General features: G+C 43.1%; 1 protein-coding gene across 1 annotated transcript in view; it reads left to right on the forward strand.

The window, feature by feature from the left end:
• Positions 1–9385: 9385 nt before the first annotated feature.
• Positions 9386–25472, forward strand: part of PDE11A (phosphodiesterase 11A) — a 133224-nt gene continuing 117137 nt past the window's right edge. The window contains exon 1 of the mRNA XM_030486969.2: positions 9386–10174. Coding sequence (XP_030342829.1) covers positions 9386–10174 — 789 coding nt within the window. The remainder of the gene's footprint in view (positions 10175–25472) is intronic.

The following is a 25472-nucleotide window of genomic DNA, read 5'->3' on the forward strand; positions in this document are numbered from 1 at the left end:
GCCCTGTTGATGACTTTCTTCCTCATACAGCTCAGGATACCAGTGGCCTTGTTTGCCACAAGGGCATATTGCTGGTTCACATTCACCTTAGTGTCCACCACAATGCCCAAGTCCTTTTCTACAAAGCTGCTTTCAGGTGATCACCCCCCAGCATGTAGTGGTGCATGGTGTTGTTCCCCCCCAAGTGCAGACTCTTGCACTTCCTCTTGTTGACCTTCTTGATGCTCCTGTCAGACTCTTCTCCAGCCTGTGGAGTCCATCTGGATGGTGGCATGACTGTCTAATGTATTGACCACTCCTCCCAGTTTTGCATCCTGTGTATCAATATTTTCCTAACGTACTTCTGCTGCAATAAGTTATTTTTAAAGGGCCTTCTTCAACCAGAGATTCGCTGCACTACGTGGTGACCCACCTCCTTTGAAACAGCACTGGTGTCGTAAAGAGAGAGTTCCTCCATGAATAAACTATTTTGCTGCTATGGGCAACAGCAGGGCTTAACATGGATCTTGGGGTACAGAGGTATTTCAGGGGGCATCTGAGAGGGGATCTCAGGATACAGAGGCCCAGGGAATTTGATGCATTTCATAGGAAACAAAAACAAAAAATATCCAGGAAAAATAGCTATCTGTATAGCTATACAACTAATAAATGTGAAGAATTAAATGTTATTGTAAATTTTATCACTTCTCTAATAGCCAGGTTCAAAAATAAGGAATTCCTCAGCTGAACACAGCAGCTGCCAGTGCCCTAGGGTTGTAGTAACCCTGGCCACTGTGCATCAAGGGGCCAGTGATCCACAGTGCAGTTACCCTGGGCAGGCACAGGCTGGGACAGTGCTGGGCTGTGCTGCAGGTATAGCCTGGCCTTCAGGCCGTGCCGTGCTGCGTGAATCCCTCGGCCACCAGGGAAACTCAGACAGCTCGTCATTACAGAGGAGCCTGCGGGCAGTCCCGGCTTGGTACCGGCCATTACACCTGCTGTTCAGCCTTGCCTCTGACATCATAGCAAGAAGGTCTCATGAGAGCATCATTTCTCTTTGGGCTGTAGAAATGGTAAAGTTGTTTCCATGTAAGAAAAATCTATAAATCTTGAAAGACCAAAAGGGGAGAATCTCTACTATGGAGGTGGTCTGCATAGCGTGCTGTGTGTGAACTGGAGGCTTGCTCAATGCTACACCACTGGGGCCTTCCACCATCTAAAAGGGTGTGAGATTATACTATTCTCTTCCTATAATGTAAATAAATAACATTGTAGATGATACTTTACAGAGTCTAAGTGCCGTTCTTACTGGGATCATAACGGACCAAAACCTCCTGGTGCCAAATGCGGTTAAGTGAAGAAATCAGAGGATCGGGATGCGCGCATTCTTGCTATTGTTTTCCACAAGCAAATTAAATATGTAGAAGTCCCTGCTCTGCTTCACACACACAGATGCGGTTGTCAAGTTTGTGTCAGCGAAGTTTCATGGAGGCAGGCTCTGGCAACCTGATGATCTGGAGGAGGCAGTACTTTTGAGCACAGCACCGTTCTGGCAGTGGACTTGGAAGTGGCATTTGGGGGGAGTGTGTGTATGTGTGTGTGTGTGTGTGTGTTAAATGGTGTCCTGTTCTGGGAGTGTAACGTAAGTGGTCAATGAGTATTGAACATACTTTGGATATAGTGGTTGGGTTTGGTTCCAAAAGGAGTATTTCAGAAAATCTAGTAAGCTCTTTCTTTGCACACCAGTGGGAAGCCTTTAGAGCAAAGCAAGGTCACAACTCAGCACGTCAGGAGCACCGGTTTAGGGCCGGAAGGCTATGTGTGTTCCAACACCAAATGTGGCACTCATTTTTTCCCATCTTCTGACACCATTTTTCCCTTGCACTTCAGAGTGGAGCCATGAGGGGCCACAACGCCTCTCAGACTGAAAAGCAAGCGTTTCGGCGTGGGGAGGGCCTGCAGAGCGCAGGCAGCACTGCCTGAGGCGCCATGACACCGAAGTGCCGCCGCGGCCATTGGGGCCGTTGGCACAACGACACCTGTCGCCACCCGCAGACAGGGCATGATGCTTAGTCCCGCCCCGTGGGCCTGCAACGCACCAATCAGAAGGGAACATGCTGAGTTGGCCTCTCCGCGATTGGGCGTCGCTCTGATGACACCTGCTCTCTGCCGGCCTTAGGAGGTTACCGGGGAGCAGAGGCGCGACCTGGCCTGGCCTTTCCTGCCCTCCGAAGGCCAAAAGGTGCTCGGCTCTCCTTCATTCCGCGGCGGACGCGGGCCCAAGGGCAACCTCACAGGCACCTTCCCCGTTGCTGGGGCCCTTGCCGCTGGAAATCCCCTTTAGCGCCGTGTCCTGGCAGGCAGTGGAGGAGGAGTTGAATTCTAGAGCTCTGGAGACGTTTGCGGTAGCACAGGAAAATCCTGAGGGGCTGCTGTCTTAGATCACCCTTCTAGACAAAAGTACATTGACCTTTACATTTACCATAGAAGTAGATCTAGAAGAGCAACTGGAGAACTTAGGCCTCCCTTAACCTCCCAAGATAAGAACAAATTCAGTAACAAATCCTGAGGTGCAGCAAAAACCCCATGGTGCTTTTTCCTAATGGTAAATTGGATAACTTAAAAAAATTTAATTCATGACCATTAGCAACCAGATCATGTTAAGAAATCATGCAGCTTAACAGTCTTACCCAAACTCACCTTTACAATTAAGTCACGCTCAAATTTTCATTACTGCGAGACATACTTTTGTTACTGTGCAAGACAGAAGTAGTTTATAAAACCATAGAAGGAGATGATAAATGTGATCAAAACCAATGAACTTACCTGTAATATTGTTCAAATTTTTATTTATTTATTTTTAAGATATTTTGTATAGGTCAAAATGGGTGATGTTGAAAAAGGCAAGAAGATCTTTATGCAGAAATGTTCTCAGTGCCACACAGTTGAAAAAAGTGGAAAGCACAAGACGGGGCCAAACCTTTGGGGTATATTTGGCCGCCAAACAGGACAAGCTGAAGGATTTTCTTATTCAGATGCAAACAAGACAAAAGGTAAAACTAATAGCTGACATGGATGAGGTACAGTGATGGAGGGGACATATATGAAAAAACCCTTTCTTTAGAAGTACGATAGAAAGCCTTACAAGGAATTACTCTCACAACTGTCTACTTTGCATTATGGCAGATGAATCTCAACTATAGTTTCAGAAACAAAAATCCTAGATGCCTGTAGGAGAGGATGGAAACTATTTAATTATTGCCAAAATGAAGTAACTGCTTGGCTGGAGAAGACAGAGTTAAAGGAGAAGCAAAGTACACTGTGATTAAGCAGAGCAACCCAGCTGGACAGGAGCGGGAGAACAGAAATATAAGAAACTGGTTATTTTGGGACTGTTTGTGAAACAACGAAGAATGTTGGAAAAAACAAAACTGTAAACCAGGAACTAAATATGATGTGCTAAAACTAGCTTGGTATAAAAGGTAGAGCAATAGGCTAAAAATATCTTTTGCTAGAATGGTATAAAAGCTAGGGCAACAGGCAATAAAGTGATTCGCTGCATGAGGATGCTCTGAGTCCATGCCTTTCATACGCCACAGGTGCCTATGTTAAAAAGAAATTTTATCAATATTCAGCACACCAGGTCAGAAGGTATATAGCTTTCCCAGAACTTTGCAATATCAATGGGCAAATTTCCATTTCTGTTTCTTGAGAGCGCTTTTAGATTCTGTCTGCTGGTCACTATCCTCTGCTGGCACCGTGGTGTGCTGCGGTTTTTCTGCTCAGAGCACTTGACTAAATACCGTCACTTACTAGTCAGCTGTGCCTTTTCTTGTGTTTTTCATGCAGACAGTCTTGAAAAGCAGTGGAATATCTAAAAGTGGAGAGCAATTCTGTATCAGTTTCATAGTTTTTCTTTAGTATTATTTGAATATAAATTGTATTATTTGAATAATTCTATTAATTACAAATACAGTCCTGTTTGATTTTGATTTTTCATTTGTTTGGTTTTTTTCCTGGTTACTAAGGTACTTTAGAACTGGCTGACTTCTTTGTTATTCTGTGATTTCTAGGAAATGTTTTATGACATTCACTTTATACTAGGACTTCACATGAAACATTGCCAGCATATATTAAGTATATTTTTCTCATTAAAAATGTAGTGAAAAATTATACAGGTTCTAGTACAAGTTTTTAAAAGAAAGACAACCAAATTATATCTAAATCCACTTTAGACCATCAGAAGAGTCAGCTTTGGAGGACAGAAGAGAAACTTAAACACGTCATTAGAAGCATTTCAGTAGTCTTCAGTACAACAGTAGGCTGCTTCTGTTGACAGAGACAGGTTTTAGCAGGGTTGGAAGGAAACACTAATAGTATTTCAACTTCCGTCAGGAGATTTCAGGAACTGGCCATTGATAACACTTTTTCTAATGCCCTTCAGTGGAGCACAGCCTTGATGATTTCATGCTAATCTGTAGATGCTCATTTTCAACAACTGTATGAAATTAAAAGTTGGATCTTCTGCATTCTGGAGTTACAAAGTATTAAGTAGTTGTATGTGAAATGATGCAAAAAACTGCAACTCTCCGTGATGCAAAAAGGATTTAGATTTGGCTTACTAGAGTGACACAAAGACAATGTATACCTTGTTCATTTTACATTATGTATCATTTATGCTCACATTCCTCTTGGATTCTAGGCACATTATGTTCAGGAGCATCACACCTTTGATTTGAGACTGTTGATATTTTCATACATACATGCTGTTGGAGCAGCCTTGTATTTTATAATGTTTTTTGTTTTTCAGGAGTTGTCTGGAGTGAGAGTACACTGATGGAGTATTTGGAAAACCCTAAGAAGTACATTCCTGGTACAAAAATGATTTTTGCTGGAATTAAAAAGAAGAATGAAAGAGCCGATCTCGTTGCATACTTGAGAAATGCAACTTCATGAAACATTGCTGCAGCAGTTGTAATGTTAGTGAAAAATGTTTCGGATTTCTAATAGCTCCTATGTCAAGTTTTAATATTTTTATGTTAATTATTCATTAGGGACTGGTGTTAGCAAAATCAAATAAGGATATGTTTTAAGATGCTATGTTCTAATAAAAAACATTGGGAGGTGAGAATAATTTGTATTGTGTTATATATTTCATAGACCTTTGTGGAGTGTGCTATAGAAATACTGTTCCTTTCCATAAGGAGATCTGAGAGCCCAATCTGGAACTAGTTATTCAAACACTCACCAAAACCATTATTTAATTGTGGCTATGTAAATAAGAAAGTGCCTGTAAATATTAGGACTGACAACTAAATGAACTTTTTCTTCTAGAAAAACAATCCTCATCGTTATCACCTATGAAGGAAAGTACCATATGCAGTAGATAACAAAACATAACCTTACATTTAAAGAACACTGCATAAGAATAGTGGAGAATACCAAGAATATCAGATATTTTCAGAGGACGAGTAACCTTTCAGTAGTGATGTTGATCTAAAAAATCTTGAGGAGGTACCTGAACATCCATGATCTCTTTGGTTTAAAAGCACAGCCCCACTCTATTTACTGGGGGTTAGTCTGTTATTCTGTTTTCCTTTGTGTATTAAAAAAACCATAATTATCTACCGATCCTTTTTCAGAGTTGTGTTTTTTTGTCTCCATTTGAGGCTAATATACCAAGGTATCCTTAGCCTCTAACATGTAGAATGAATAAGGGATAACTAGCTCAAGCAAATGATAGTAGGAGATATTTTCACCAACAGTAAAGGACTGATGAAGGCAATTAAAGTCCTCCTAAAGCCTCCTCATGAATCTCTACCACTTGAATTGTGATTTGTGATTTAATTATCAGTTTACACAAATGCAATACATTAAAACATACTTCACTCAATGAAGGTTTCCTTATGTCATTGCAGACGGGAGCATTAATACAAAACTAATTTACTACAATGTCTATTCCCAGGTGCTCACTTTATCAGTATTCTTCCAATGCTTACCCACCAGGAGCTTTAACCAATTGTCTCCACAGAGCTGAACTGCTGTTTTTAAGTAAGGAAATAAGCAAGAGTGAGGTGAAAACTTCTGTGACACAACCTGCTTTTTTTTCTTTTGTACTGTAGCTGTAAGATACTTCCCCCTTTCAGTTTGACAGCTGGGACCTGTTCTGTTGGCTGTTTAGACAATTAAAGCATCTACCTGAATAACAAGAATTTTCTTGAGTGCTTTTCTCAGTTGCATTTTGAAGAGTTTGAAGAGTGCATTTGCCACTGCCTTTCTGAATAGAGAAACACACTCTGCTGAGAAATAAGCTGACATTTCTCCTTGCGATTTTTTTAGGGCACCTTTGTATGTCTGTACCTGAGGAGACCAGGTGGGACTGGCTAAAGCCTGCCTTGCTGTCTGAGTTGACATTGTGCATCCACGCCAATAAAGGGTGCATCATACACCAGATGCAGCAGATAAAAGCCGCCTGTACCTCACTGCAGCATAGCTGTAGAGTTACGAAGGCAGCACAATCCTGTGACACTGACAAAATCCATTTGCCTCTTTGGCCCTCCCATGAAATGCCGCAACTAATCTGCCTCAGGTCCACATATGAAGCTGCAGCCCAGTATACAGTGTGCTTGGTTTACTCACCCTGCAAACAGAGGTACAGTCTGATGTGTGCAGAACACAGACAGACCCAAGTTTTCCCCTAACATCCACTGATGCACCTGGCCAGGCTTGTGAATCAGGTTTTACACTGACAGCACGTCAAAAGCCTGTGCAAGTTACAGAAAGGACAAACCATCAAATGTGATAATTTGTCACATTGTATCTGGAAACTCTAAATTGCTTTAAGTGTTTACATACAGAACTGCTACACAGTAACCATTATGTAGTAACCATTGGAGAGTGCCCAGACCAAACCTTACGATAGTGATATGGTACAAAATAATTACATACAGTTCTTTCGCTTGCATGCAGGTGCCCAAGGTCCTAGCTGGAGAGCTCGGGGTAAATGCCTGCCAGGCCTTCAGCAGCTTACGCGATTTCTTTGTGCAAGTGAGGTGTTTGTGCCAGCGTTGCAAAACCACAAATGCCACGGGAAAGGCCAAACAGCAATTAGCAGCATCGGGCAAGCGGGCACCCTTCAAGGATGACGCCGACGCAATGCCAGCAGCTGGGGCCACTTCAGTGGCAGCACAAGCAGCAGTGTACAGATGTGCGCCGACAGCGCGGCGTCCGCCGCCGCCGTGACGCTGTGCCTGCTGCCGCGTGTGGAGTCCCTTCACTTCACAGCCCCGGCAGCGTGTCGGCAGCGCGCCGACAGAAATGCGTAAAAGATTTAATGTTTCAGTCGCCCTTGCCCTCACCGAGATACGCCCGGAATTTCGTGTCCAAGCTACCCTTATGAAAGAGCTCGTCTTCTTTAGAGGTGCGAGCAGCTCGGGGGCGAACCCCATAGCGTGTCCTCCGACGTCCCCGCTTCCCGCTCCTCGCCCAAGCCCGCTCGCCGCGGGTGCGGCAGCCGGGCGCCCCCCGGCAACTCAGCGGCGGCTGAGGCACATTGCGGCGGCCGGGAGCAGCCCCTTCCCCTCGCCACGGCAACCCCCGGCGCCGCGGACAGAGCCGAAAGAGCAGAAAGAAGCCGCGCCGCGGGCGGAGGGGCAGGCACGGAGCCCTGACACTACGGCCGCCCGGGGCCGGCGGCAGTGAGGGAGCTGCTGCTCCGCCTGCAACATCGCAGGCACCGAGAGCGGGAGGCGAAATCCTTTGTCTGTCGCTTCTCAAGCAGTCTCTGGGAGCCACAGCACCTGCAGGGAGCTCCTCGCAACCCCCGACTGCTGCGGGAGACACGACAGTCCCTCGGGCACACACTCAGCCCTCCCTCCGCAGAAACCCGCGTGCACTATCCACACCTGTCCCGAAATCGTTCCCCCTCCTTGCAGGCACTGCCCGTTTCCCCGCGCCGGGATGGGCTGCTGCAGGGCCAGGGTCCCCGGCAGGTCGGAATCTCGTTTGGTTGAAGGTTTGCCCGTGTGTTTTCCCAGCCGCACAAACTCCCATTCATGAATTTCTGAAGCCGCCTTCATTCAGTCTTTGGTGAGCGCATGAAAGACATTTTTCACGTGTTAAGATCCATGACTCCGGCTTTTTCAGTCGCTTGCGCGTAAGCATCGATTTTGCGATGAAACGTGCTCCACGTGCGCATAAAAATAACCCCGGTCCGTCCGCCCCAGTGAATACAGCCGGCTTCCCCCTGACAGCCAGTGCTGCGGGAGCGGGCACCCAGGAGCGCCTCGGCAAGCCCGCTCCCGCCGAGCGGCCCCGGGGGAAGCAGTTCTTGGGCATAAGGCCCCGGGCGGCCCCTCGGGCAGAGCTCGCTCCCTGCCCCGCTTAACGGCGGCCGGCGCGGAACGCCGGGCAGAGCCGGTCCCCGCGCGTGAGAGAGAGGATGCGGGCGTCTCAACGTGGGGATTCAACAAACGGAATTCGCTTGGTCTTTCTGGAGGGATTCCGCGTTTCCGCCTGTCCCCTGAAGTACTGAAGCGGCGCAAATAATGCTATAAATCAAACCTCTTTAACGGGAGCGCTTGCCTTACCTCCCCCCGCCTCGCCCGCAGACCGGGCTTGCCCCTTCCCTTGCACACGCATGACAGACAAAAGGACCCTCCCTCTCCCCCCGCACACGCCCACCGATGCTCCTGAATGAGGCGCCCACTGCCGCGGAGCTGCCTAGCGCAGCTCTCCCCTGCTCGGGGTCCTCCGGCCGGGGACCCTGCGCGCTCCTACCACCCCCCTAAGCTTCCCTCGCAGAGGCTGGTGAGGCGGCTGCCGCCAGGCGTGTAACGGTGCCCCCCCCCTCCCCCCGCAGCGGGACTCGCCAGCCCGCCCTCCTCCCCGCCTGCCCCCCCGCTCGGCTCCCGCGTCCTCCCCCCGCCCGCCCCTCCCTCCCTCCTCAGCGGTCCGCCGGCTGGGTTACGCAGCAGCCGCCGCCAGCACTGGCAGCGCCTGGCAGAAGGGGTTTGCCCGAGCGCTCCCGGAGCACCTCCAGAGGCGCGGCGGCAGCGCCTGCCCGGCTCACTGGGGGAGCCGGCCTAAAGCTGGGCGCCGGGGCCACAACCAGAGAAGGGCTGAGAGTCAAGGACCAGGAAAATAACTAGAATAATACGAATACTACTGCTAATAATAATAAAGAGTGGTGGGCAGGAAAAGGAGGTCGCGGGGGGAAGCAGGGGGCGAGGAGAAGGCGCGCCCCCGAGGACGGCCCCGGGCAAGGGGCAGGAGCGGCCCCTCGCCGGGTCTACCGGCACCCCCCGTGCCTCGGGGCGGCCGTCGGGGCGGCGGCAGCACGTGGAAGCGGCGGGGCATGGCCTCCGCGGGGGCTCCCGCTGCCTGAGCCGTCCGCAACGCCGGCACCATGGCGGCCACAGCCGACACCGGCCTCGACGTGGCGGCAGTGGAAAGTTTCCTAGAGAGGCACCCGGAGCTGGTGGAGAAGTGGCTGAAGAGGAAGAACTCGCTCCCTAAAGCGCCCGCGGCCCCCGCCGCCGGTCCATCAGAGGAGCGCCGAAGCAGCGGCGGCCCCGGCGGCGGCTGGGGCAGTGCGGGCGGCCCCGGCCCCGGCGTCCTGCAGCGCCGAGCCTCCCAGAAGGAGCTGCGGAAGAGCTTCGCCCGCTCCAAGGCCATCCACGTCAACCTCACCTACGACGAGCATGTGCACGCCCGGGCGCAGGAACCGCTGAGCAGCGTGCGGCGGCGGGCGCTGCTGCGGAAGGCCAGTTCCTTGCCCCCCACCACCGCGCACATCCTCAGCGCCCTGCTGGAGTCCCGCATCAGCCTGCCCCAGTACCCCCCCACTGCCCTGGACTACAAGCGCTACCTCAAGGAGCATAACGAGCGCCAGTTCTTCCTGGAGCTGGTCAAGGACATCTCCAACGACCTGGACCTCACCAGCCTCAGCTACAAGATCCTCATCTTCGTCTGTCTCATGGTGGACGCCGACCGGGGCTCCCTCTTCCTCGTGGAGGGGGCCGCCGCCGGCAAGAAAAGCCTAGTCTCCAAGTTCTTCGACGTGCACGCTGGCACTCCGCTGCTGCCCTGCGGCTCCACCGAGAACAGCAACGAGGTGCAGGTGCCCTGGGGTAAGGGCATCATCGGCTACGTAGCGGAGCACGGAGAGACGGTCAACATCCCCGACGCCTACCAGGTAGGAGCCGGGCAGGCTCCCAGCGCTCTGCCGCCCCCGGCTCCCCCCGGACCGCGGTGGTGGATGCGCCTGCCGGGAAGCCCCGCCGCCGCCCGGCCCTTCCTCCCTCCCGGGGCGCCCATCCCCGCCACCCGGCTTCTCACGGGGCTGTCCCTGCCGAGGCGGCGGCGCTGGAACCGTCGGGGTGCCGGGGGTTGCGCGTAGCGGCCGCGGATACGCTCGGGGCAACTGTTGACGGGGCGGGAGGGGACTCCCGTGAAGGCGGGAGGGAAAGCGGAGAGCGTCTCTCGGTGACCGGCGGGGCCAGAGTGGCCATCAGATCGGTGCAGCAGTGCTGCTGGATTTCGCAGGAGTGGTACTTCACCTCAGGCATTTTCAAAACGTATTTTGGAATCGGTTGAAGAAAAGTTAAAAAAAATGCCCGTGACAATCCCAATGATAACATTCTTAAATCTCTGTCTCATTAATGTTTCCTGCCTACCTTCTGCTGAAATAATTTCACTGCTTTCAAAGGAGCATATACTTTCACCTTTGCATATGCCCACTTAGCCCACATGGCATATATTTTCAAACCTATTCCTAGGAGTGATAACCAGTCCTGTTGTTCTCCTGCAAGGGTTTTCCTCACCTTTTATTTTTATAGAGGCTTCAGTGTGAATTGTGAAAATGTAGTCCTGGCTTCAAGGCAAAAATTCCCTTTGACTTCAGCAGGGACCGACTTGTCTTCGCTTGCGTGTGTTAATGCAAACTGGTGCATTCAGTTTACCAGCTTGAAACATACCTCTCAGTCCTGGGTGTTATTTCTAGAGTTTATTAGTGTGACACACTATCAGCAGTTTGAGGTTCTTGAGAAAATTAAGAACCACAGAGAGACAGATTTTCTCAATTAGGATCTTAGAAAGCTTCAGAAAGGTGGGAGATGTATGTCTTTAAGGATTTTAGTAATAACCATTGCCCAATGTCTAATTTTGCTCTACATTAATAACTTCAATAATAAACATTAAAAACCTATTGATGCTTTATAGCAAACCATACAAGGAAGAAACTTGAAAATAAGATTGGGTTATTTTTGTTTGAAATGCAGAAGAGCCAAGGTGAATGCATTTTGAGCCGAATATTTATTTATTTGTCAAGCAGTGAAAAATGCTGGGCACCTCATCGATCCAGACAGACAGAGGTTCCCAACCCACAGAGTTCAGAGGGAATGAATAGAGCTTGGTAAAAATGCTGTAATATTCAGACTAAAATGATTGAGCGTTGGGTCGCCTTTGAAAAAAATCTAAGCTTGTTTTCTTCATTTTTCCTTTTCACCATTACACACCATCTGATTTTTTTTTTTTTTTTTTTTTTGGTAACTATTATTACTTCTAAAACTGTACTCTTCCCAAAATATCTTCTGTTGGGGGTTAAGTAGATGTTCTCAATAGTCTCAAGTGACTAAACAGATAAAGGATATCTGAGTTTGGCTGTGAAAGAGCTTGATGTCTCCTTTTAACTCTGGATAGCTCCAGCCACCTTTTTCTGAAAATGCCAACGGAAAGGGTGTTTCCTAGTCCCAAGACACTATATTGTTTTTTTCTTCAATGTTTGTTTATTTTGTGTTCCCTTACCTGTGAAAAAGATCCACTACTTAAAACAGTTTCTTCTCTGTTTCATTTGCAGAGAAAAGTGAAAAACAAATCCATCCAGTTGCCATTCCTGGTACTATTTATATTATACTTTTGTTTGGCTCCTATCCAAAATCGATTAAAGTAATATAAATAATACAATTCATTGTCTATTTAAGCCACAAGTACATTAGTTGCAGTAGAGGGGAAAGTTCTAAGCCAAGTTCATCCTGTAATTTTATCGATTGCAACTTCCCTGCTTTAAATGGAGTTACTTCTTATTAACTCTTGTGCAAAAGAAACTTTAGACCTTGTAACTTCAATGAAAGTTTTGCTTGATAATAAAATGGGGGATCAACTTTCCATTATGTTTCTCAGTTAGTATATCTTCTTTTACCTGACACATATATATCCATTGTGCATCATTAAAAGGAGACCTTTATAATTTAATAGTATAGAGAGCCCTGTGGAAGCCCAGGTACATGCGTGTAAAGAAGTAACAGCTGTTCCATTTCAGATCATTGTAGTGCTCACAATACAGCACTTTAAAAATTAGTAAGTATGATTATATGATTTTTTTTGTCAGCATTGCCACTGATGCTGGGAGTGTTTAAACAACTGTCAGCTAAAAAAAAGTACCACCAGGAAACTTTATCAGGCTGACAGGTGGAGTTGAAGAAAAAGGGGTGACAGCACAGCACCATTTTGTCCACTGAAGAGAGTGTCTATATTGATACTACCCATTTGGTAAGAAAAGGCCTTATGATAGGCCAGAAGAACACCTCTAGGTTAAAGGTTAAAGTTGTTTTACTTTTCTTGTTTTCTTTTTTTTTTTTTAATAACAAACTTCTTTAAAAAGGTAAAGATACTACTGTGTAATCACTTCGCTAGTTTACAGTGTTGGGAAATTTGTTATATTATCATCCAACCTTCTTTATTTTCTCAGAGCCTGCCCAAATACCAGTTGGAGTTCCACCATTGAGTACAAATTGGGTTGCCTGCTTCTATCATCAGCTACTACTGACATTAATGGGATTTCAGTGCAATCTACACTACATATAAATCCTGTCACATTTTGTAATGTGCTTCACACTGGCAGTCCCCTGTGCCCATACACAGCCTCATTTAGGAAACATTTGTAAGTGACTGGCAGTGTAATTTCCAGAGATTGTGCTTTCAATTACACTTTTATTTTTCTAAAAAGTACTAAAAAATGAAATCAAACAATAGGCTGGGGCTTTTCCACGATCTAGGTGATTATTACTGTTGTTGAGTCAGACTTTCAAAACCTGCTCATGGAAACAATTTGCCTTAGTTCAGTAAGCATACTTAGATACAAGGTTTGGAATTACTATTATCTATTGAGGCCTGTATAATAACAACTTATTTTAATGCTAAACAGTATATAACATCTTATGGTACTTTGATTTATGAAGTTCAGCAGTGACTGAACAAACTCTTTGGAGATTCACAGCATCAAAGAATTTGACAGATACTTGGTTAATGGAAAAGTTTAGGGAAGTGTTACATGACTGATTCAAAAGTTGCACAATTTCATTCATGGCATTAAAAAGCTTTATTTATTACATTACAAAGTCAAGTGATGAAAATGAGTTTATAATTATAATACTTTGTAAAATATATGATCTAATCTGTAAGAGTTAGTACTACAGAGGATTTGAGAACAGGAAGGGAATTAGATACATTCTTTGCATTTTGGAGCCAGCCTAAAACTCTTTCTCCTGCAAGTAATCCAGCTGACTTGCAAATTGAACTCCTAGTCAGTTTAAGTTTGAAAATAAGGCCTTGGGTTTTCCCCTATATTAATTTTGGGAAGCATTTCTGACTCTTTATTCTTACTTGAATAATGCACTGTGGCTTGAGCACACATGTTGGAAGAATCCGATCATACCAGCAAGAAAATTTGGGACCTAAATGTCCACTGAGACTCCTTTTAACAGAGCACAGATGTAGCTTTTGAAGTCATATATGAAGACTATTAAGCATATTGTAAATACACAGGCAGAGAGGCCATTAAACCTTACCTACGATTCTTCTGAGTTGTTTAAAAATTTAAGGTTTTTTTCCTGTTTAAAGTTATAGGGTTTTTTTCATGTCATCCCTTCTCACATTTCTTCTATGATGGTTAGCTGAAGTTACTGATCATTTTAATTTTGTTCTACCTTTTAGAGCAGTATTTAAATAATAAAATTTTTAAATCACAAGTAATGTTTGATTATCATTATACCTTTAGCTGTGCAAGCGTTGGGAGGTAATTTAATAGCATCCCAAGTCCTTCCAACTAGTGAAAAAACCCTATTACTCTTTAGAATAGTAAGCATACATCAGAAAGTGGTGAAAAATATGTTCTGCCATTTGCCGGTGCCAGCTGAATAAAGTTTCTGTACATCTTATGATGTTAAAGTAGGAATTTAAAAAGTAGGTTTAAAAGACAGAAGACGACAATGGCTTGCCAGATGGATGTTTTAATAAAGTGGGTAGCAAAGAGAGGAGAAACATTAAATGGAGTAAAGCTAAGACATTGGGTTTTGTCAGTTGGAGAAAGTGCCATAAAAGATGATCAGAAATTACTTTTCTATACAGCTGAAGTCTTTAAAAAGAAAATGTAACCACATCGCTGGAACTAAAATCAAGCAAAACAAAAACCAAATCAAGCTTTTGGTTCTGGACTCTCTTGTGACCTCTTTCAAGCTTAGGCCAAGCAGAATACAGCTAATTTATAACACAACCTTTTACAGTAGATTTGAAACATCCTTGAACACCTTAGGTACAGGCATGGATGTTGTCTTCTTCAGAATGGCTGGGTGAGCTCGGAGTATTCACTGTCTCCTGCTCTGTCAGGACAGCATTACAACGTTACTGCTCATGGGTGCAAACCTTTCAGCCTGGGAGCGCCTGTGGGACGGGCTGTTGGTGTAGAAGGCCAGGAGCAGGTGGGAGCCGCATTTCATTACACAGGGTAGCTGTTTGTTACCATCAATATTAACAGTGCATCTCTTTCAATTTTAAAGAGCAGTTAAAGCATTAAAACCCTGGGTACCGGGAGGTTCAGTTCTGCAAATGGTAAGCACTTAGGCACTGTTTTATTCAGCAGCACTTCAGCAGCAGGCACCAACAATGGTAGTATTCATTTCAGTGCTGACTCTTTAACAAGGACAGAGGTTGCTCTTCAGCGAGCATGAAACCTGGCAGGCAGAATAAACAATAATTTTTAAAAATTGCGTGTAATACAGAAAAATGAGTTAAAACAATTTTTGCTGTGCATTAAACATCACTAGAAAAGTACAAGGGGAAGGCAGGAGATAATTGCAACAGTAAAGAACTAAACTGCTCTAACATGCTTTCCACAAAAGGACACTCCAGCCCATCAGGCAAAATTTAGAAAAACTTGAAATTGTGAGTACAAGTCAGTCTATTGGTGAGGGGATGTTGTGATTATCCCCAAGTCAGCAGCCCAGAGGAGACAAACATGTCCTGCGTGTCACAGTGGCATTGGCCTGGGAGAGAGGGATCTCCTCGCAGCACCTTCCTGCCTCTCCACAGTAGAGACCCCTTGGGGCAGCAGCTGAGGAGGTCTCCTCACCTCCTGTCACCTCCCTCGCTCCTTAAGTCTTCTTCTCAAGGAACAGTTTCTGATGGACTTGTAACATGTCCTGAGGCCTTCCTGGGTCACACCACCACTGCTCTCACCTTGGAGATGTTTGCCGGGGGCAGGAGCACCCGGTAGATGCCAGGGATGTGTAGAAGGACACACGTCCAAAGCTACCTGAGGGCCCAGTTTCATGTCTCTGTGCTATTGCTCAGGTGGATCACCAGGACAGGCAGGTCTGCACAGCGCAGTGTACCCACCCCACTGATGACAGCCCTCAGGTATCACAAGGGAACACAGCTTCCTCTCCATGCTTGTGTGAGGCAGGCGAGGCTCATGGCCTGTCCTCCAGGGTTGCCCAGCCATTACCCCACAGATGCACCTCACCTGCTTGCTGCCCCAGGGGTGCCTGCAGCGGCTGCTGCATCATTGGAAATGAGCAGCAGGTGGGCTGGTGGTGGCTGGGCAAGCACAAGTCCCTGTACCAGGACCGAGGGGAAGGGGTCTGTCCATATTCATGTGTAGTGAGTACTATCTGCTTCTCACTGCAGCTGCTGGATAATTATCAGCCATTTTGTGGGGCTCGCATACTTACAATCAGTGCCAGAGTATAGAGTGTTGTCTTGTTTTAGTGCTGGTATGAGGGGTTGTGCAGGTACAGACTTCCAGGCAAACACAAGCATGGAGGACTTCAGAGCATTAGCAGGTTAGTAGTTTTGTGGTTTGGGTTTTTTGGAGGGTTTTATTTCGGTTTGGTGGGGCTTTTTTTAGCTCGCACTTCTGCAGCAGGCCCCTGGGCTGTTGGTTGTGGAGAGCTTGAGTTGGAAAGGTCCTTTGGAGAGCTGAGGTAATTTTCTGGCCCTCTCTAAGACCAACCTTTGTTAAGCTGGCAGTCTTTTAACTGGTTTATTGCTCAGCTGGTCCATCTGTCTGAAGAAAACACACATTTTAATTTTTCCCCCCCTCAGGTGCTTGTAAAACTTCCTTGTGGAACAGGTGTGAAACTGGTGTCTCTGTGGCCTGTAATTTCCTTGTGAGAAAGAAATATGTTTATATAAAGCAGGTTGGTGACTATCAGAAAGAATTGCAGGACTAGGCCTTTAAAATTTTAGCTGAAATCCTGTTACAAGCCCAAGACTGAGCAAAGCTGTAGTCTTGCTTGGTAAATGATTTTGCTGTTCTGTTTGATTGGTTCTCAATTTTCCAAAAAAATGGATGTTTAATTTTGGTTATTTACAGTTGTAGGCTATTGTGTAGTTTTCCTACAGAATAACAAAATTAATAAACAAGCATGCAATCATTACGCAAGTTGATTTGCTTTATTTTTCTAAAACAACCCTATTGACAAAGTCTGAAGTATAAACAACTTGAGCCAATGGCTCAGCAGAGTTGCATGTTAACAGGATAACAGCAATTGTGTGCTGTCTGAGCTTAATGTCTCTACAGTGCACCCATGAAAACGTGTGGCTTTGTTAATAACACTACTGCTTTGTCACAAGAAGATAGCTTTGATTTATTATTCAAGAACCTTCTTATACTGCTTCTGTAACACTTGAGGCCATGTGTTGCTCACCTGAGTAATCACTTGCAGTGACAGGATTAAACCCATATACAGGTTTCTGTTGAAACACCCAGAAGTCTTGTTGATTTCTTTGCTCAGAGAAGTATCAGCTTTTTAAAAGCCACCCTGTGTGTGTATGTATGTTATATAAATAATCATTAATGTTTAGGAGGTCGGCACTAAGACCTGGCTGAAAGCGAGTTTGGAACGAGATGGGAGCACAGACATGGTTGTGGTTGGTTCCCAGCAGGGCATCAGTTAGGTCCAGAAGGGCACAGAGAGCCACTGTGGTGGATGCAAACAGTAGTTGGTGTGATCTCTAAATATTTAAAATTAGAAGAAAAATATTTTTCTTTGTAAAAAAAATTTTTAATGATGATACAAGCAGAGCAGAAGTGCACAGAAACTGCTATACCCAAGACCACAACTTGGTTTACTGTTGTGCTATGGGTGATTTAATAGGAGTTTGTTTTGAAGGAAAAAAAAAAAGAACTTTTTGATGTATCTGGGTAATGTTGCTGTACGGAAGAATCTTTTCTGATCCCTGCTGTAGATCAGCTCAGGCTACGTAGCATGAGATGTAATTATGCTTATTAGCTTGGCAGCCATGTCTGCAAACTTGCTAGTGCTTACGAAGTTATTTACTCCTGTCTGAGAAAGACTGCCTATATTATTTTTCTCCACTATTTTTGTGCCAGTCATAAGTAGACAACACACATTGTTACTTATGTCTCTTGCCTAACTAATAAATGTAACGGTGGTCAGAAAAGGACATAAATAATATAACACTTCAATCAAAGAAAACCAAACAAACCCAAACTACTGATGCATTTTAAAGAAAAAGAAAAAAAAAAAATCCACCACATCAAAACTTTAATGTTGCATCATTGCAAATGAATATTTTGATTTTTTTCAAAGTAAGCCTTTTTTTTTTTTTTTTAGTTCAAACTATACATGGACTTACTTTTAAATCTGGAAATTAGATTTTAAGAATTGTTTTGGGAGCGAAAGAATAGAGTTAGCTGTTTTGTGCATTCTTATCTGTTTTATAAGAAATATTGTTGTCACTATATAAATAGCCGCAATATAACTGGACTGGATGCTTATTTAATTGGGAGAATTAGGTTTCTGATGCTGATGAATGGTACTAGTTTTTTCTCCTGCTGCCTTTGTCTCTGGGGCTTCAGGGATTTTGGGGGAGATGACAGGGGTAGCTGCGGCAATGTTTACATGGAAGTCTCTTCAGAGATCGCTTTATTACTTGAGTTTTGTGTGCAAGTTTCTTCTCTACAAGGTTTTTCCCATATCTACTGTAGTGGTTTATCATTTGGTTTCTGTTTCCTGTTTATGCACAATGTAATTTATACCATATGTGATTTTTAGAGAAGAGTATCTAGAACAGACTGGATGACAATTTTTCATTTGTATTTAGCTTCGTTAATGTTGTGCTTTGAATCTAGATAACTTGCTGCCTTTTGATTGCTCTTTTTGTTTGCTATAAAAATTTATGTATTTTATGCTCAGAGGAAGCATGATTAAGAAATTGAATAGGCCTCTTCCAGTTTCAACTTCTTCAGTAAATGTAAAGGCTCCTGCAGGATGGCTTCCTATAAAGTCAATCAAAAGCACATTAAATCAAATTCATCTATCCCATGCAGTTTGGTAGTACAAAAATATTCAGGCTGACAATGCTGTCAAACATACTACTTTTATTACCTATTTTTGATGCAACTTGGGTAACTCAATCAGTAATTTAAATACAGTATATTCAAAGAATTTTTGCTGCACTTTTTTTGTTTTGGTTTGTTTGGGTTTTTTGTTTGGTTTTTGGGGTTTTTTTTGTGAGCCCTTCCTAAGGAAGAAACAACTGTGTGCAATGAGCTGTAAAATATAGTAGGCCAGGCCTGTTAATTGAGCACCTCTTGTGTTCTGTTCTGTGTGATTAAAAAGCAGTAGCTTCAAATCATTAAAAAAAATCAGAAATGGCTTTTCCTTGTAGCTGTCAGCTTTGGCTGAGTCACTTATAGCATTTCACTAGATTGAACGCTTTCTCCTTGGACTCTGGAGAAGGAAAACAATGTCTTTGTCATGAAGACTTAATTTGTGGAAATGTATTCAGGCAGGCTTCATACTCCACTACATTATTTGACTCTTAGCTATCTTGGTTTAGGATCCTACTTTTTCTGTTCTAAATCATGCTAATAATACTCTCATGAATTGTACTAGCTTTGATGAGGATATAAAAGGATATATTTTCTTTCCAAGTTCAAGGAGTTATACTATGTTAAAAGAAAGAAAAACAACAGAAACTGTACCCTTACTAACAATGTTTGAATCACCTACTTAAACTGAAAATCAACACTGAAATGCAGTTAGTAAAACTTTGCTCAGAAGTTAAAACTGATTTCATTTCTATCAACCTATTCTGTTACTTCAAATGTCTTGAGAAAAGAAACATAGATTTAAGTAAGAACAAAATACTTGTTTTGACTGTTTCATGGGAGTTAGATACCCTCTATGGCCTTTTGTGGAATACTGCATGTCCTTAGAATTTTTTGAGAAGATATTTCTTTTTTCGTGTGGGTTTTTTGTTTGTGGTTTTTTTTTTTCCCCCCTTAGAAATGTGTAGATGAGGTTTTAACATTTCCTGGTCAGCATGCATTAATTTTTGTAGGCCTCCTCTAAGTGCAGCTCTTCAGGTTTATTCATGATCAATTATTCTTTAGTGACCTCATCCATGGTCCATGCTACTGATATCAAAGAAAAGAGGATGAGGCCCTAATGGATTTTTCTTTTGCTTGCTGCTTCTGTCAGTATTACAGCTGATTTGACTTTTTTCAGTCCTTGCTGAACTCATAGTCAGATTTACAGACTAATTTTATGAATACAGAGGTCTATCTGGAGGACTTGACATACAGGAGATCAGCATTATTTGGTCAGGTCTGCATTCAAATTGCCTGAAGCCTCAGGTACATCAAGATAAATGAGTATCTTATGCGATCACGGCTTGTAAGCATAGTCAGCATTTTTAGTTTTCATCCAATATGATGAAGGTAGGGGATCTAGAGAAGTGAATTTGAATATACCAGCTCACTCATAAGAATTCATGCTGCTTACAGCCAGGTTCTAGCATTTCTAATCCTTATGTTCCTGATAACTTTCAGATCACACTTTTAATGTTATCCAAACAGTTACAGGAACTAGAAATTTAATATGTTTTAAATGGAAATTGAAATTGTGATAATAGGCTATTCCAGAACGCTAGGAAAAAAACTCTGTACCATAATCTGGTATTGTATAGAATAGAAGCATGAAGATTTTTTTCTGATCTTACTTACTGACAGTTTTAAAATATGTCCAAAAAGAACCAGGACTGCAGTGTCACTGCGCAAGCAGCTGAAATACCAGCACTTGCATTGATGAAACAAGCCTGCTCTCTTCTGTGTCTTTACTTGATTGAATGTCACATTTTACAGGGTAATACTTCCTGAACGAAGAATGTACAATCAATAAATAGCTTGAGACAAGGATAAGGTTTATCCTACAGAATAACTGTTCCTAGTTGGCAGTTGTGAAATTCCAGTTAAAAGTGCCTCAGTCTTCACATTTTGAGCTTCTCTGTCATCTAGGAATCTCGTTATATAGAACCAAAGCAGTAAAAATGACTATGTTTTGTTTTAGTAGTATTTTAAATGGTCAGTGGAAGACTTTATTTGTAATTCTTGAGTGGTTTTGTGTGAAAATACTGCCAGCACAATCAAAATTACAGTGAAGTCTCTTTCTCTCTCTCTCTCAAGTGTATCTTGTATCTGGTTTGCCCCTAACTTCTGAATGTAAGTCTTGATTGTAAAAGAAAGTTACTTAAAAGTAAGTGCTGTGTTATATCAGTGTTGATGATACCTCTTTATGATGTGGGAGCCTGGCGCAGGTGAGGACCCTCTTGTGCTGCAGGTTGTTCTAACGGTTTGTATCTCAAAATGTTTGCAGCCTGACAGAGGGCTTCTGTCTGATTTTGCAGCTTTGTTATCAGCTGCTAAACAGGCCTCCTCCCTCAAGGTTACTACCCTGTGAGGAGAGGTAGATGTAAATTCTGGACAAGCTTCTCAGCCATCACAGTTCACACTTGGGCAGTGAGATTTTTACTGATGTTGTTAAACCCAGTAAAACCTCTCTGTTAGATCCTCTGTTAGAGTGGTTTGGGACATAATGCAGGTCATCCAGTTATTCAGTTTTCTTATATTGTTGAACCACGCAATATATACATTAATGTTGCCAGAAACAGTGTTTTATTTTGTTCACTTGTATAGCTTTCCTCATTGCTTTCCTAAATGTCACCAAAATAAAATTCCTGCCTGCTTTTTTACAAAAGGTTAGGAGTTGAGTTTCACTTCACATCATGATGATTTTCAGATATACCAAGTTGCTGTTGAGGCTTTCCTAAAAAAGTCTCCCTTTCCCAATTAAATGCAGTAACGTCCGTATACGGTGCTTACCATACCTTTAGTCTCTGCTCTAGAGAGGTAATGTACTTCTCTGAAAGATAGTCCAGTTCTCTAGCATATGTGGATAATTTGATATCAGATGGCAGGAAGACCAAAACGTGTCATTGCATCTCTGTTGAATGGCATGCTTCTGGGACTGGGGCTGTCTGCTCTGCTATCCATATGCTGCCTTTGTCCTAGTGTGTAAGTCCCAGCAAGAGACACAAACAGGGAAACTTCCAAAATCCACTTGAAAGTCAAAAAAGCAATGTAGTAGCAATTAAAAAACACTTTCCAGATTGCTCATCCCTCCTGTGCCTCTGGTTCTCCAGAGCATCTATTAAGGAACACAGGATTGATAGTTCATCACTGAATCCGTTCCTAACAGTGTCAGCTGTACTGTATATATCCAGTTCAGGCAGGTTCACAAGTCCCGTGTCCTGTGTGCCACCATTCACTGCAGGTAAATTACAATTGGATTAAAATACCCACTGCAATGAACTTTCACCCAAACATAGGAAGCTTTCAGATCAACATGAATACATCTTCCTAATTTTTATCCCAGACCTCTTTTGTCTTATAACAATGTATCTCTCTTAATTGTGTATTCAGAGAAATGAATTACAACTCGCTTCGTCTGTCCAACAGCTGTCCTTTTTCAGTTAAACTCCCCCTTGAAGGCTTACTTCTTTCATAAGGCTCACAAGACGTAATCAAAACCAATATTACTAGTCAAGTCATGCTTTCATTTAGGTGTTTCCCCATGTACTCTGTTTTGCTTTGAACAAAATTTGTAGAGACAAGACTGTCTCTTCAGTAACACAAAGAATATTACCAATATTTCAGCAACAATAGCTAATTCCAAATAGTAGTTCAGACATTACCAAGAAGTAGTTGAAGAAATTATGCTGAATTTATTCATTGGTGAAGCCTATTGTGTGATAATTGCATTGCATTTCATTTTGTTCTGTTACAGAAGAGCCATCTATTTCTAGGTGGGATTCTCTACAGTGAAGAACAGATCAGCTTTGATTGAAGTTGATATAAAAGTGTTTAGAAGCATGTGGAAAGATCACAAGATCAGGCAGATCTGGGTTCTTGATGCTGTTATTAAAAAACATTTGTCATGAGGGTTCTGGTTCTCCTAAGATGTTAGGCACAAATAATTCAAGGGAATCTTATCAAAGCCTCATCAAAGACTGCATATTAGTAATCTGGTCTTTATGAAAGCAAGGATTGTTTGATACACTCCAGAGGCAGAAATAGGTGTAAGGAAGAAGAACCACTCCTAATAAACTTACAGAATTAAAACAGAACAAAAGAAAAAAGTATAATAAAAAAAGAACCAAGAGCTTGGTATTGTGTGGCAGAAGAGTACTATAAACTGTGTATTAATACCACAGTTCATGTTAATTCCTTGTGGTTGAAAGGTGTGAAAAATTACGATGAGTAGTAAAATAGCCAAATGTATATGTTAATATCTGAGTGTAGAGCATTTATAAATCATGTATCTTGAGGTGACTAGAACAGTCTATTTCTATAGAATCTGCAACTCACAACAGGGAAATACAATTGCCAGGAAAAAAACCTGTCAGTATTTAGCATCAGTAAAGATTTAACAAATTATCTCTTTTTCATCTTAATCAAATTTTATCTTAGATTAAAAGACTGTATGGATTGTTTTCATCACCTGAGACAAATATGGACATTATTTCACAATCAGTATTGTCTAAACATTTGAAAACAAAACTTGTGCTTGTTTTTGTTGAACAGTTCAGTTTGCTCATGTTAAGGGAGTCAGAACGGGCTGTAACTATTGTCTGCAGCATAAATGCTAACTTCACCCCGGAGGAACGGAGCTGCTGCCAGTAAATAGCAGTAATTCCCTTCCTGGCTGATAGCTGTTGAAGACTATTCTCTTCCAAGATGAACAAAGATGCTGTTAGCACTACTACTTCTGAACTCTGCAGCATCCTTTTTAAACTGTGATCAAATTTAATTTGATTTCAAGATAGAATATTGTCACCCTCTGCATATTTTTTTGCACTACTAGTTATGTTTTTGAAGATGGTAGTTTATCATCTTTTACAATTTATTGCATTCTGAAGTTCCTGCAAGTACGAAAGTATGAGACACTATTTCGAGTGTTTTAATGTAAAATGTGTTAGTCAGTTGCCCCTAAACCATGTTTCAAGTCTGAAGTAAGAACTGTCTAAATGCAATTTAAGTCAATGTTTTTATGCATTGGGATTAGCAGTACTACTACTAAGGCTTTAGTACCTGGATAACTTTGGGGACAGAATATACTCTATGTGCAGCACTGTGACCCACAGAATGGGATTGACAACAACAAATGTGAAGAAAATCTAGATTTAATAAAATATTTGGTGGTTTTTTGTGCTGAAAAGGGAAGTAGTCTTGGAATGTGATGCAAGCATTTTTTTCTCATGTACATCCCTTAAAAGGGATTATATGTAGCCTTACGCACATTTGCTGCCTTAGGAAAAAAAATGAAAGTAACAGAATACTTGCTTGTGTTACTCACACCAAGATGCTCTTTGAAATATCTTTACTCTCCAGCACGTTTTTATAAACATTTTTATTATTTGGTTGTGAGATGTATTTCTTTCATTCTACTGTAAGAGGGGTCTTATGCTCGCAGTATGTGTTCTGATTTGTTTTTTTGTTTTTTCAAGGAAGTGCATGCTTAATGATTAATAGGATTACACTGCAGGCTTATTCAATTATCTGGAGATTTTATATAAGCATAAATTAAAATAGATAAAAATCTTCATGGTTAATGATGCATCATCATTGTTCAAAAAACTTAAAGTGGATACAATAGCATATGACATAAATGTGTTTAAAAAAATTATATGTAACTATAAAAACACTTGATGCTAGATACAATTCTTGGTCAGCAAAATTTGAAAATAAACAAAACTACAAGAAATTATATTTGCAAAATTCTTGAATAAATAATTGCTGCTTGCCATGTAAAGCTTAAGGGCAAACATTTATTGTGGGGATTCAGTTACTCTGTTCCTTTGACACTGAGAGTGCTAGTTTTAAACTTGACCCTTAAAGCAGTAGAGATTAATGAAAAATTAGTTTAGATTAGGAACTTTCAGACTACCCAGATATTTGCCTATATATTTTCAGCACAGAACTTCTTGCAGCTTATTATTCTTTCATACAAATCCCAGCATCTGCATTCTCCACACACTATGAAGAGATAGGTTTCATGAACTGTGAACAGCTCTTTCGTTGGTGTGTGCCTTGCAGGGGAGACAGTGTGTGCACAGGAGCTTCAGGCCCTCACCGGTGCCTGCAAGGGCTGTGTGGTTACTCACAGCTTCACTGGTAGGAATATTTATCAGCAGCGGTAGAATTGTAAGGGTTAGAAGGGACCTTAAAGCTAGTTTCAACCCTCTGCCGTGGTTGGGGACACCTTCCATTAGACCAGGTTGCTCAACACCCCATCCAGCCTGGCCTTGAACACTTCTAGAGCATCCTGGGGCATCTACAACTTCTCTGGGCAACCTGTTTGATTGTCTTACCAACATAATAGTGAAGAATTTCTTCCTAATATCTAATCTAAATCTGTCGTCTTTCAGCTTAAAGCCATTCCCCTTTTTATTATCACCACATGCCTTTTTAAAGTCCCTCTCCAGGTTTATCGTAGGCCCCTTTTAGCTACTGGAAGGCTGTTAGAAGATCTCCTGGAGCCTTCTCTTCTCCAGGCTGAAAACCACCAGTTGTCTCAGGCTGTCGTCATAGGAGAGGTGCTCCAGCCCTTTGATCATCTCCATGGTCCTCCTATAGACTTGCTCCAATGAGCCCATGTCTGTCTTATATTGGGGAGCCCCAGAGCTGCATGCTGGTACTCCAGGTGGGGTATCACAAAAGTGGAGTAGAGGGGAAGAATCCCCTTCCTCAACCTGCTGATTACACTTCTTTTGATGCAGCCTAGGATACGGTTGGCTTTCTGAGCTATGAGCGCACAGTGCTGGGTCATGTTGTGCTTCTCATCAACCCA

Source organism: Strigops habroptila, chromosome 5 (assembly GCF_004027225.2).
Source record: "Strigops habroptila isolate Jane chromosome 5, bStrHab1.2.pri, whole genome shotgun sequence".
NCBI classification, from domain to species: Eukaryota; Metazoa; Chordata; class Aves; order Psittaciformes; family Psittacidae; genus Strigops; species Strigops habroptila.